Source organism: Penicilliopsis zonata (genome assembly GCF_001890105.1).
Source record: "Penicilliopsis zonata CBS 506.65 unplaced genomic scaffold ASPZOscaffold_12, whole genome shotgun sequence".
Classification (NCBI taxonomy): Eukaryota; Fungi; Ascomycota; class Eurotiomycetes; order Eurotiales; family Aspergillaceae; genus Penicilliopsis; species Penicilliopsis zonata.
The window spans coordinates 874,344-886,966 of record NW_019208921.1 but is presented as its reverse complement, the minus strand read 5'-3'; the positions used below and the strand labels follow the sequence as shown (position 1 = coordinate 886,966).

Below are 12,623 nucleotides of genomic sequence, written 5' to 3'. Positions count from 1 at the left end.
AATCGGCGAGGCTGAAACAAAAGAGGATGGCGACTTTAGCCTGTGGATATCCCTGATCATGTATTAGTGGATAGGGATTCTTCCTCTGCCTTCTGCCTGCTACTTGATAAAAAAGATAAGCCGCGTCAATCCTATTGATTTTATTCACTAGAAAATAGTGTCCACCTGAGTGACAGTATTATTAAACATGATGAGGTTCAGCAACACTGCCAGCTATTAACCCTGACACTGGCCATCACAGGTGATTTTCTTGCAATGTCTACCCGACACATCACAGTCGATTGTGGTTGTGTCGCCCTTCGTGGCCACACCATAATACATAAACGTTTTCTCGGTCTGCACAATCTCGATCTCCGCAACCCCCCCACGCCGGTAGCATTTGGCCAGGATAGCTTCTTTGGTCTCAGTACACTTATCCCGGGCCCCGGCTCCTATGTAATAGCCCGCCTCAGCAATTGTGACAGCGAAAAACGCCTCGCAGAGCTGTTCCAGGTCGGCACCACACTCGATCTTGCTGAGGACGACGCCGATCAGACTCGCGCCAGCAGCGGTGGTCGCCTCTATGTAGGCGCAGGTCACTTCCCACACCCACCTCTCCGAAGCGTATGATAAGAGGCGGTACTCATCCTCAGGGGGATCAGCGCATTCGATGATTTTGATCTTCTCAGTGTATCCCCGTTCCTCAAGGGAGCTGGTGTCTGAGGAAGAAGTCCAGTCGGTCCCATTAGGCGTTATACCATGCAGCCAGGCGAGCTCGTCTGTGGAGTTGGCGAAGACGAGAGCACTCACATGGGCCTCGGACCCAAAGACGTCGTCAGGCAGGTTGAATGTGCCACCCATGATATCGTACATGCGTTGAGCATCGCTGGAAGAGCCGCCCTGCACTATGATTGTGTCGGCAGTTGAAACATTGGTAGAGAGACCGAGGGCCATGTCGGCCAGAGCTAAGAGGGAGAGAAGAAGCATGATGGACGAGAGAGGAGGTGGTTGATATGCTGGATACTATTCTAGCGACTGTAGATGGTCTTTATATAGCTAGCACTCGACTCAGAAGGTTACATTCTACAGGATTAAACTAGATCAAGCTACATCTTCATTACCAAGACGGTGATAGCTTTTTTTACTTAGTAGATCTAGTGTTAGATGCGGTATTTCTGCATCCTTGCTCACGCTAGTTCCTGAACCTAGTGTACAGTCTAGAGCCGTTGCACACTCCAACCTTTATACTAGAGAGCGACAGCGAGGTCTCGACGATTATGCGATACCTGCTTTCAACAACTTGATCAATGCTATCAATCCAGGTAGTAGTAATAGAAGCTCATCGTCAATCATGCCATCTCCTATCCTCTTCATATGCGAGAAACAATTTACTAGTCTACAGCAGGGTAAACCCTGACTTCTGGACTGGCCAATCAGATTAGGTCTCTTAGATTCAGTGCCAATTGACACTCTAGGCCCGTATTTCTTAGATTTGCGCACTGTAGTATATTATTTATTATATATTTGGCTAGACCAATATCAAAGAAGCAGGACAGTATGCCTCGGATTCAGAGACCTTAATATGGAATATGCTGATTACTTAGCTTGGTTATGTACAATCCTGCGAAACTTAGTTAACTACTGGTTGATCTTCAGCCCCTGCACGTCTCTGTTTCTGCAATGCTGATTAGCTTAAATAGAGCTTTAGTTATCTTGACTTCATAGATGGACCTGAGGTGGGTGGGTACATAAGCACTAAATCAATCACCCCTAATAATTATGTGGCAGGGAAATCAGGATTTCTGGCTCAGCCAATTAGTAAGGCTCGGTCAGTTCAACAAGCGGAGAGAAGACAGGCATTACTAGTATACTCCTTACAAATATGCTGATTATTGGGCTGATTGTGTATTGGATTCGCAAAAAAATGCACAAGTAGTTGGGTAGACTATTGCCCCTTACTAGGTGGATCCTCTATGGAGAGGCTAAATGCTTGAATACTTGGCGAGTGCTTAGTGAATGTCTAGTCACTGCTAAGCAGGTACTTACTTAGTTCTACATCTCCATTGTTCAGAGTCCAAAATACCTCTTATCACAGGATTTCAAATACTGTATTATTCACACTACGCACTAGGTACTTGATAGTAATACTCGACTAGACTTGCTACTGGCTTGAGCTAGCCCCGCCGATATTTTCACTAACCCTATAGGTATTGTATTTGGAATCCTTACCCTTGATCATGAAATTAAGGATTTCGGTGGCTACATCTATCGTCTCCTCCTTTTTGATTTCTCTTGGCGGTGGAATTGAAGCCGGGACTAGACGTGATGAGGGTTACGGAAACACCATGCTGGAGAGCGTCCCTCAGATACACGATGGTCAGGTCTTTGGTCGCATTGCCCTTGCCCAGAAGGAGCTTATTTCAAGATAGGGATTAATTAGCATCGACAGATAAAGCTTACAGGTCTGAAGGGTGGATAGCACATAGTAGTATATCAAAAGCTGGAGTATATTTTACTCTCCAAGTAGGTGTAAGGATTATGGCACTATATAATAAATGATAAATAATCATTTCTACTGATATGCCTTCATAATAATGCCCTGCAGGTTCTACGCGACCTACCCTCATCCTTTCTTTTATTAGGTATGATGGAGACGTTAAGTGTAATGGCTATTATATATAGGCTTAGAACCTCTTCTCTGGTAGTGCCTAAGAGGAAAGAATAGCAGCAGATATAGAAGCAGTATATTTAATAGATAAGAACCCAGAATGGATCCTTTACCATTCATCTGCCTGCCTCAGAGCTCCCTATGCCTTCCTAGAAGTATAACAGCTAGCATCACCCCATCTAACCAAGTATTCACCCTTCTGTATAGTATTAATTTAGGTGACTAGTCCAGGAGAAAACGGATGAAAATAGCCGCCCATCCCATTTTCTGTCTAGAATTGGAGACGTGGACGGCTCCCGAGGCACTCACTGGCTGACTTCGTTCTTCTGGAACGGACATGGCCTATTCAGCCGTCCTGGCCATATGACAGCCAGAATTGCCGTCGCGGCTTAGATCCTACACTCATCTCACGCGCAGATTAACATTAATGATTATGATGATGGTCCTGCACTAGAAGGATATCTAATACATGCTTGGTGCTGGTGGGATCTCCTGGGATAACAGCTTGACCCGAGGGAATGATAATTGGATTACATATCACTGCTCTAAAGAGGTTTTGGAGCCTGGAGAATACCTTGGAGATCTCTTATCTTATATATCAGGGTCTAGTAGATTTCACCGAAAAACATTATAGAGGGCCAAAGGAGTGTTACTTGTAGGTGTAATTATCCCTTATCCTGCTATTGATGATCCCTTCTATGTTCCTGCAGTGAAAAAACTGTTGTATTAGTCTAGTATTAGGGGAGGACTAGTGACAGCATCACCATTTATGATAGTGTATATGTCAACCCCTTCTTCTTCCCGCTGGAATTTAAATTTGCTATCTGTGACTATCTAGATGTTACCAGCGGACAGAACATGCTGCTTGCATTTGGCGCGTCTCTGCCTGTTTACTACTGGCTGCGCTGTATCCCCACTAGACTGGTTCGATCAGCCTACGGGTTTTGAGTCGAGTCCGATTTAAACCCGCTGTGGGGCGGAGCGGGCCGGATGTTTATTGGGTGGCTCGCTTGAACTCCATTTAGAAACTTCAACCCCCCGTGGGTCATGGGGTGAGGCGGGTCTTACCCGTGGGTAAAATAAAAAACAGTATTGTAAGTGTAACAGCATTTTATCATTATTATAATTATAGAGCATATTTTATGGTATATTAGTCAATGATATTCAATATCTCAACCCAATTCAGGTCACCTGTATTGGTTAGTAGAGTAATTTGCAGAGCTTCGCTTTGCAACACTAATAAGATTCACTCAAAATTGTAATCTTGATTCTGATTGGTAGTTAAGCTCTAATCTTATTGATTAGCCTCATATAGCCTCCTATTGGCCCATTTAAGAAAACATCACATGACTATCCATATCTGGAGATTAGGGCTTTGGATTAGGGTACTGTGATCATGCGTGTTGATTCCACGTTGATTCCTGCCCCAATTACCTATTGATTGCTACGTCGATTTCTAGGGGATTCCCTAGTTGATATCCTGTCCGGTTTATTTGTCAATTTCTCCATGATTCATAGGGCTATATTATATCTTGGGTACTTAATTAATTCCTTATTTTCTGCGACCTCAGGGCCGTCGGTCCGAAGTGGCTGCCAGCAGCTTAAGCCATCCAATTGGGCATTAATCGAGCATATAATTGATAATTTGACTGAGAATCCGGTAAGGTCAGGCCACCTGTGTTGCTTTGCAATGACTTACGACGAAGACGTGACTCCCCTGCGAAGCCTAAGCAAGCCTGGGGACCCGGGGGTGACGGGCCTCTGTTATAATTATATAGCATATTATATAGTACTTGATGCTTCCACCTAAGTTAGGTCATGTCTTGGTTGGGATGGTAATGATAGTGTATAGTTATTTTAGTTAGATTGATATTGAATTGACCCGAGCAACTCATCTATAGAGAAATATTCTTTGAAACAAAATAGTCTATTGATTGAAATGATGATTGAAAGTGATAGAGTGAAAAAGTAGCAGGAGAAGAAATATCGTGGAAGCCCTGACCATCCTTTAACCTAATAAATTACATAATCTAGATCCAGATATTGCTAGGCAGCAGGCGGAAGACTCCTGGCCGTTCCTAGTATTTAACTCCCATTATATTCCATGTATTAGTTTTATTACATTTATTATTATATTTACTATCTAAGATGTCCCTTCTTTCTCTCCCCCTCGAACTGCGCGAACTCATTATAGAACTGGCTCTTTTCACCTCTCAACCCCCCCTTGCGCCCTCCAAATGTAATCGAAGCGACCTGAACGACATTAAATACCGCGCCTGGCGGCACCGAACATACTATGAGCAGTCGCCTGTGTCCTGTCCGTCTCTGCTGCTGGTGAATCGGCATCTTGCCGTCGAGACACAGTCAATCCTCACTCGCCAACCGACGCAATACATCCTCAACATTGCCATCGTCAATGAAGTCGACCTCTTCCCGACCTGGGTATCGGTGCCGCGGCTCAACACGCGCATTTCGACACTATACGCCGATATCCAACTGCACGGACATATCCTCTCCAAACCCGACGCCCGCGCCCAGGTCGGCTGCGGCGGCCATCTCGGCTTCCAGTGGAGTTTTTATGCCTTGCTGGAACGCTTCTTACAGTACGGTCCGCTGGGCGACCAGGGGCCGGATCCTTCGTGCCCTCGCGACATCACGATCGACACTTTGATTCTAGATTTTTCCTCGGCAGAAACATCACTCCCTGCTCCACCGGCGGAGGTCGATTATAGACGGTGGTGGAGACGGCAGCATTTCCTGGACCGTGGGCGCAGGTCTGAGCAGACGGAGGATGTCCTGGTGCAATACCGTGCAAGACCAGAATGGATGGCGGAATATCTTGCCAAAGAAATGACGGGATTGTTGAATATGGGATATTACCATGCGAAATACGGGATGATCCTGTATGAACAGATCGGCAGGATTCAGATACTGGTTGAGGGACAACTGGTCAAGGCGATGGATTTGGGGAAGAGTTTGAAGGAGCTGCACTTTCACGATGCACAGGAGACACTTGGTCATCTATGGCCGAGAGAGCTGCGAGTGCCAGCTTTCAAGGAGTGGCTGAGGAAGACAAAAAAGAGAAGGACAGATGATTGGATGATTGATATTTAAGTAGAATACCCATAACAGATAACGACTTCAATGAAATCAACACCGAAAGTGCTCATGTGTGATAATAATTGTAACTACACTATATCCCCAGCCAAGGCCATCATGCGTTGCAGAGTGTAATGATATCATCTGGCACAAAAGGCTGCAGAATGGCAATCAAGTCCGCCAAAGATACCCACTCGAGCATTCCATGGGTAGTCTGCAGTGGATGTCCGCTGTACAGCACGCGACTGAACAGGTCATCCTCTGTTTTCCAAATCTCAAAGGCAATGTTAGACCCCATTCCCGGCCAGCGCAGAGCCTTGATACCCAGTGCTCCCAGAACAGGACCAATATCTCCGTCATGGATAAAGTTATGGCTGTACTGCAGCGTCTGCTCTCCCTTGCTGTCTGCCACGGCTTGCAGTCGATTGACAATCTCCCCGATGAACAAGCCCTCGAGCAGAGTGATGTAACTTGTCGCATTGGCGCTCGCCCGATACCAGTAATCCCACATCCAGTCGCCTGCACGGAAGATCTCTTCGGCCTGAGCCTGCGTGACACATTCGGACAGATTCGCCCGGCTGCAGGGCAGCTCGTAGCCATTACACAGGCGCGCCTGGAAGTTGTCGGAGAAGTGGTCGTAGGTCGACATCCAGGCGCTGGTGTTGGCGTCAAACATGGTAGCCAGGTCATCGCGCAGGGATGCCGTGGCCGCCAGATGAGCTTCCCACTCGTCTGACGCCTCGATCGCGTCTAGAACCGTGTCCTCGGCGGCACACGAGTAGCCCTCATTGACGGTGTCCACGCTCGCCGCCTGCTGGTGCAGCGGGACAGCACCGCTGTAATGCGGCCACAGCCCGCGCAGGACCCCCCCGGCTGAGTCCTGTGTCAGCGCCGACGAGCTGCTGCGGAACCAGACGCGGCGGCCGTCTTCAGGCGTGCGTGGCAGGAATCCCAGCCGGTCGCCGTACACAGCCCACAGGTCGCGGCCGTGCTGGTAGCCGTCTAGCAGACCCCCGATTGTCAGCTGCGGGTACTGGCAGGTACCGTTTACATAGTCGTCTAGGAATGGGTTCGCTGGGTCGCTGTAGGTCTTCGCGTAGACACGCAGTGGTTGCTGCGCAGTGGAACTGGCAGGTCCTGCATAGAGATACGGGAGGATATCATCGCAGTGATATTCCTCGTTCTGCTTGGCCATTAGTTAACCATCCTTCTTCATTCAATCAGCAGGGTCTTACCTCTCCTCCTGGAAGGATGTTGTATGGTGTCCGTCGCTGGTGGCGCTGCAGATACTCGAGATATACCAGCTGCGCCTTGACGGAGCCATTCTGGACAGGCGCCGGAAGTACGTACTCCTGTGCCCGGGGATGAGGCATAGAGCAGTAGTCATAGGCGCCATAGGGAGAGGGTTCACTCGCTGCGCTGGCAGGGGCGCTGTACAGGCCGCCGTATGTGCCCAGCGACCCGTTGGTGATCCAGGATAAGTCCTCAATGTTGGGCGGGTAGAATGAGTCTACAGCCGAGACGGCGTAGGCAGGGGCCGCAAGGGCCAGCAGGGGAAGAATCATCATGTAAATACCGCGGATGTTATCCAGGATGAGGAGAAATGCCTGGTTTTTGTGCCTCTTTATATGTTATTTAGAAGTGGAATGCGTGGCTTGTTCTGGATGTTTGATTCGTCACGTCCACCACGTGGTCGACATGGTTGTTTTTAGTCCAATGATAATGCATCTTGAGATTTCTAGTCTGGCTAAAAAGTATGATTGGATGGTTTAAGCATTGTTATCAGCGACTTGAGTATTAAGAAATGAATTATTTAAAAAAGTGCTAGTGCTAATTACATAGGCATATATACTAGGCCCAGGTTATGAACCAAGCACGTACGAAAATAATGATACAATTGACTTGAGAGCTTCCACCCGAGTAATGGTTATAGTCGAAACAGCCTCAAGGTGTTTATCACTATTGCATCAAGTGTCGAAAATATGATTACCTCAACTAGTATAGTATTGTTGAGATTAATCACCTCTCAATCTAAAGGCTCATGGAAAAATATATAATGGTTTATATAATAAGTCTTACTTGATACTGTAATAATAGGGTTTAGATTTTTAGCATGGCATCACCGCCACCTGTCATGCACCAAATCCTACAGATCAACAGAAATACACCCATACATTCCACTATACTCATTAGCTGGCCTTTAACCCATGGTAGTATAAGGATTTAGAGTATAGACACATCATGCCCAGTCTTTCATATTCTAGATCTTAGAGAAATTTCAATTGTATCCTGATTTATAAAATCATCCATGGCATCTTTCCTCTCTTCTTCCAGACTCGGCGATACCTGCTTCCATTGCTCCATGTCAAATGCAGCCTCAAAGTCAAGAAAGGACATTTCACAGATAATCCACTGCTGGGGTTGAGATTTGCGTTGCGAAACTTGATAGAACTCCGAGGTAATGTCAAAACAGATCAGGCGGATGTCTGTATTCAAGCCGTGGTTAGTAACTCAATCATGTACATGGGTCTCACTGTCATCTTACAGCATTTGATACCCTCATTATATTCATATCTCTGCGTGATCACGGTTTTTGTTTCGCCCAAAGACCCGTTTCCGCTGGCAGACCGGGTGATTGCTGTTAATAAGGGCTCCAGGCCTATTGATGCTGTCAGGCTGAATGGGATGAATCCGCTGGCTATCTCGGAAAGGAGCCGGTAGTGGAATTCATTGGCTTCACATTCGATTCTGACATGACTTTCTGTCTTGGACGTCTTACTCAGCCTAAACATTGATCAGTCCATAGCTTTTCATATATCAAGACTATCACAGCCCTACCACGGCGTCCCTGTCATATCCTGATAAGCTATACGGGCCAGCGCCGTAGTCTGACTCCTCTTGACCTCCTCATTGTTTCCGGGGGGAATAAGATCAAAGACCTCTTCCCACCAGTTGACGCTCGCCCACGACAGATAGTCCAGCACATTCTGCTGATAATCCTGTAGCTGGGCTCGATGCTCATCAGAAATGGACACCTCAAAGTTGACGTACCAGATGGAGGGGAATTCTTTCCAGATTGACTTGGCGCTTGCCACAATTCCAATAGGAATCAAACCTCTGGTTGCCAGGTCTTTCCTTCCACGCTGTAGATGTTTCTCGCGGGGAAGATCGGGGGCTCGCGTGATGAACCCCGTGTCTGGAGTCCCTTTTGGTGCATGGACACCCTCATTCAAATCATCTGCCATGTCGAGCTCTTGCCAACAACTGAGACTTGATGTGCAGTGGGGGAAGAGTGGTTTGGTTAGGGAAGACGAGTGTATCAGTTCTTCTGGGTCCGTTAATGTGAGGGAAGTGAAAGGACGAATTCATCTCCGGATGACGATAAGTAGGCATGGCTGCGTGTCAACTCCGATTCTCCTAAACAGGCCTAAAGGTAAATGGCCGTTTAGAAGGCCGATATTCGGCATGTGGCGGACACAGCCCATCTGTCTTTGCTCTAGATCTCTCAACCTTAGACTGATGCTAGGGTCATGTCTGCAAGGAGCTCCACTATCACGACTGTCGTATGAGGCATGTTAGGATGGTTAAGGCAGGTGTAACCGCACTGCATGGTTCAGCCAAAGTATCCTCTCCATTTCAACATGATGGTTAAGCGTCCTTTCGCATTTCCAAGGCGAGTAATTTTCAACTCGCTTCTTTCGCTGATGGTCTAGATCTCTCTGCGGGGCATTGCAGATCTGATCGATCATCTCTGTTGGCTGGTGTCTAGTTCCATGCCAGGATTATCAGGTACAAACAAGGATTATTTGCTCTGGCTAGCTGAGGTACAGCCCAGTCAAGGCCAGCCAAAGTACGGCCCATCTGAGGTTCGTCCGAGTCGGCCGAGTCAAGGCTCGGCCCGCCGCGGGACACCAGCCACGTAGGTCAAATCATCCAATTAGCTCAAGGGAGTGTCTGAGGGTCAGTCACCTCTAACTGTTCCAAAGCCATGAACGCTTCTCCAGCAAATAACAGGAAGAGGTCATACCCCTGGGTAGTGTCCAGGGCATCGCCTGACCATGGAGTGTGGAGAAGATGCAGCACACGAGGTGATGATGAATATGAGGGCAGGGATGTACGGATTATGCAGTATCCGACTATCTTTACACGTTCTTTTATGTAATGATCAGGGACCAAGTACGGATGTGGTCTTGCTAGAAGAGTAGACATCTTTAGGAGAAATCCTCTTTTCTCTTCAAGGCAGACTGCCTGTATGGCACTTTTCTAGAGTTCTGGTTTACTATAGTTGACTTAGGCCTATGTATTTTTATATACGTAATATTCAGTCAGCAATGAACTGCGCATCTTTCATTGAATTATTTTACGCAACAACAACTAGACAGAGCATTCAATACAAGCACCTCAGCTCAAGGAAAGGAAAGGAACAAAAATATCAGCCGACTTCTGCTGGGTCAAACGCTTGCCAAGGGAAATCAGTTCTGGATCCACCTTGCTCCTGAAATCATCAAAGTCAGACTTATTAAGAATACTGTCTTTTGTTTCATTCTGCAGTTCCACCGTCGATAAGTCTTCAGAGGGCTCAAACTTCAATAGAAACCCGCGAATGCCTATTGTTTATTTGTATTAGTTCTGTTAAACCATAAGGAGAAGGAAAGAAGCAAATACCAGGCTTTTCTCTTTGATTATAATCAAGTGTGACGACTTGGACCCAAAAGTACTTGGGGACCTTGAGACTCCGGGTTTGGCTGATGATTTCCGCAATGGCGTTGGAGACTGTTTCCAGTCTATCCGAGACTCCTTCACGTGGGGTAGAACTCGTCAGGCTCTTCTGAACGGCATCTTTGGCAGAGGCTTTCAGGGTATAGTAATCTTCATCATCCTTGAAACTAATACTCGTGAAGCCGACCGAGTTTACAGCCAGCCTTTAAGATATACAAGAATGTGTTAGATTCAACGAGACAGCCAGGTAGGGGGCGGTATAATACGTACCATGGGGAAGACTTGAACTGGGCATCGAAAAGCCTCGTGCGATAGGTATTGCGCGTCAAGGCAGACTCCAATGATGTATCGTCTGGAAGCGCTCCTTCTTTGACTTTCTGCTGAACAGTCGCTTCAGTTCTAGTGGACCAGTAGTAGACAGTGGCATTGAAGGCAGCAGCCAGGTCGGCAAGATCCGACGTTTTGTCCTGGTCGATTAGGGTTAGGAAGAAGACTGATTGAATGTCATTGTCTTTAAGAGCCTGCTCGACCGCCTCCCTAGTGGTTTGGTCTGCCCTGGCGTTGATGCTGAACAGCTCGACGGGAGTCTGAAGCGCGGTGAAGTGTGGCATTTTGAGAAACACAAGAATTGGATGCCAAGGGTGATGTTGATGAAGGGATGACTGCGGGAGTCTGTGTCAATATAAACGGGAGATCTCGGTTACTCAAGAGTTGTTTTGCAATTTATAAGTTTGTTTGTAATTTTCAACTTGACCCCTGGGCAACCCGAATTGAGGGATTTTTAATCCTTGTTGTCAATATGCAACAATCTGTAGATGCATGCGTTTACTTGACATGGATCGATGTCTATACAAGGGTGGGCTCAGCTTTGAAAGATCTTCCTAGAGACATTGGACGACAAGGAGGCCAGATCTCAATAGCTGTATGAGAGAGTATAGATAGAGGCTGTTTACATAATTCCTTATTTGCTCCCATTAGCTAATAGGAAGGTATAAAGGCTGGTCCCTTACCAGCATCACTTTCTTTCTCATTCACAGAGCCCATTCTTCCCTCGGCAGCTTTGCACTTCAAGAGAAATCTCCCATCCAGTACCAAGTGAAGCAATGGCTGGCAGCACTTTCACATTTGAAAAACCCATTGTGATCGCGCCTCCTCAATGGAGGGACAGCGTTCCTTTTGCCGACCCGATTGTCCCCGGGCAAACATTAGAGAAAGCCCAGAGGGACAGCGAGATAGCTTCGTCTGTCACATATTCCAACTTTCCAGTTGATATTCCCGCGGAAGTCCGCGAACAGTTGCGAACATACCAACGCGAAATCCTAGACTACCGCTCCTGGGCGAGTTTGATCTGGTGGAATACGGTACTGACTCACCCCTCGATTCCCCAGGACACCTCCAAGGAATCTACCATCTATCGGGTGAGCAAAGTGGCAGAGGCAGGCCAAAAGCATATGGCGGCAACACCCTGGTTTGTGTTCCTGGAAGATGAAATTATATATGATCTCATGGGATGCTGATGCAGACAAAGGCTCGCGATTTCAGAGGCTGGAATTCAAACAAAGAGTTTCGATGTCTCTGTAAAGGAATTCCATGCGGTTCTGATTCAGTCCATCCTTGAAGGCTTCGTTTCCATTCCAGAATCTGGATTTCAAATTCTGGAAAAGATCCTCAACAGCATTGTCTCGGCCATTGAGGCCAAGTCCGAGGTGGAAGAGGATCTGGCCCAGTTCCATGTGTCTGAACGCTACGAGTATGATCCAATTGTCAATGATATTCGTTCCTGTAAGCCTATGCCTGTTACTTACTACATGGTTTGCCCAGCTGTACTGACACCCTCTAGTCATCCGGACCTGTCTTTTCCTCGTCACATACGAAACGGTGGAGTTCAATACCAAGAAGAGACATGAAGAGTATATCAAACTCACCATTTCATACCAAGAGTACAACTATGCCTTCAACATGAAGGACTGGGCATACGCAGCCACAGGGATTGAAGAATGGAAAAAGAATGAGATGGATGACTTTATTGGGAACGAAACCGTCGACCTTGACCTTTAATTAGGGTTAGGGTTAGGGTTAGTAGGATGATATTCAGGCTATGATTACTGTAGCTGTACTATTCTTGATTCATTGTATTTTCTACATCAACTCTATGCGT

The 12,623-nt window shown here is 46.9% G+C and overlaps 6 protein-coding genes across 6 annotated transcripts; 2 read left to right on the top strand and 4 right to left on the bottom strand.

Moving 5' to 3' along the window:
• Window positions 1-191: 191 nt before the first annotated feature.
• Window positions 192-994, bottom strand: ASPZODRAFT_2111111 (hypothetical protein). The gene has a single exon (XM_022727737.1). It carries the CDS (start codon window positions 964-966, stop codon window positions 217-219), a length of 750 nt encoding a protein of 249 aa, XP_022579687.1. The 5' UTR covers window positions 967-994; the 3' UTR covers window positions 192-216.
• Window positions 995-4,795: 3,801 nt separating this feature from the next.
• ASPZODRAFT_168231 (hypothetical protein) lies at window positions 4,796-5,811 on the top strand (the record flags this gene model as incomplete). The annotated part of the gene is made up of 1 exon (XM_022726858.1): window positions 4,796-5,811. The coding sequence occupies one exon, from the start codon at window positions 4,796-4,798 to the stop codon at window positions 5,759-5,761; it is 966 nt and encodes a 321-aa protein (XP_022579686.1). The 3' UTR covers window positions 5,762-5,811.
• Window positions 5,812-5,851: 40 nt separating this feature from the next.
• On the bottom strand, window positions 5,852-7,311 carry ASPZODRAFT_168230 (hypothetical protein; the record flags this gene model as incomplete). Its single annotated transcript, XM_022726857.1, has 2 exons — window positions 5,852-6,929; window positions 6,982-7,311. 2 exons carry the CDS (start codon window positions 7,309-7,311, stop codon window positions 5,862-5,864), a joined length of 1,398 nt encoding a protein of 465 aa, XP_022579685.1. The 3' UTR covers window positions 5,852-5,861.
• A 1,089-nt stretch (window positions 7,312-8,400) lies between these two features.
• ASPZODRAFT_38129 (hypothetical protein) lies at window positions 8,401-8,958 on the bottom strand (the record flags this gene model as incomplete). The annotated part of the gene is made up of 2 exons (XM_022728292.1): window positions 8,401-8,530; window positions 8,585-8,958. Coding segments are annotated over 2 exons (504 nt in total), but the record flags the coding sequence as incomplete, so codon positions are not given.
• A 1,535-nt stretch (window positions 8,959-10,493) lies between these two features.
• On the bottom strand, window positions 10,494-11,007 carry ASPZODRAFT_38217 (hypothetical protein; the record flags this gene model as incomplete). The annotated part of the gene is made up of 2 exons (XM_022728293.1): window positions 10,494-10,668; window positions 10,736-11,007. Coding segments are annotated over 2 exons (447 nt in total), but the record flags the coding sequence as incomplete, so codon positions are not given.
• Window positions 11,008-11,568: 561 nt separating this feature from the next.
• ASPZODRAFT_18077 (hypothetical protein) lies at window positions 11,569-12,523 on the top strand (the record flags this gene model as incomplete). Its single annotated transcript, XM_022727149.1, has 3 exons — window positions 11,569-11,933; window positions 11,994-12,247; window positions 12,306-12,523. The coding sequence occupies 3 exons, from the start codon at window positions 11,569-11,571 to the stop codon at window positions 12,521-12,523; spliced, it is 837 nt and encodes a 278-aa protein (XP_022579682.1).
• Window positions 12,524-12,623: the final 100 nt, after the last annotated feature.

What these genes read in the sequence shown, in the direction of transcription:
- ASPZODRAFT_2111111 (XM_022727737.1), bottom strand. Translation starts at nt 966, where the DNA reads ATGCTTCTTCTCTCCCTCTTAGCTCTGGCCGACATGGCCCTCGGTCTC.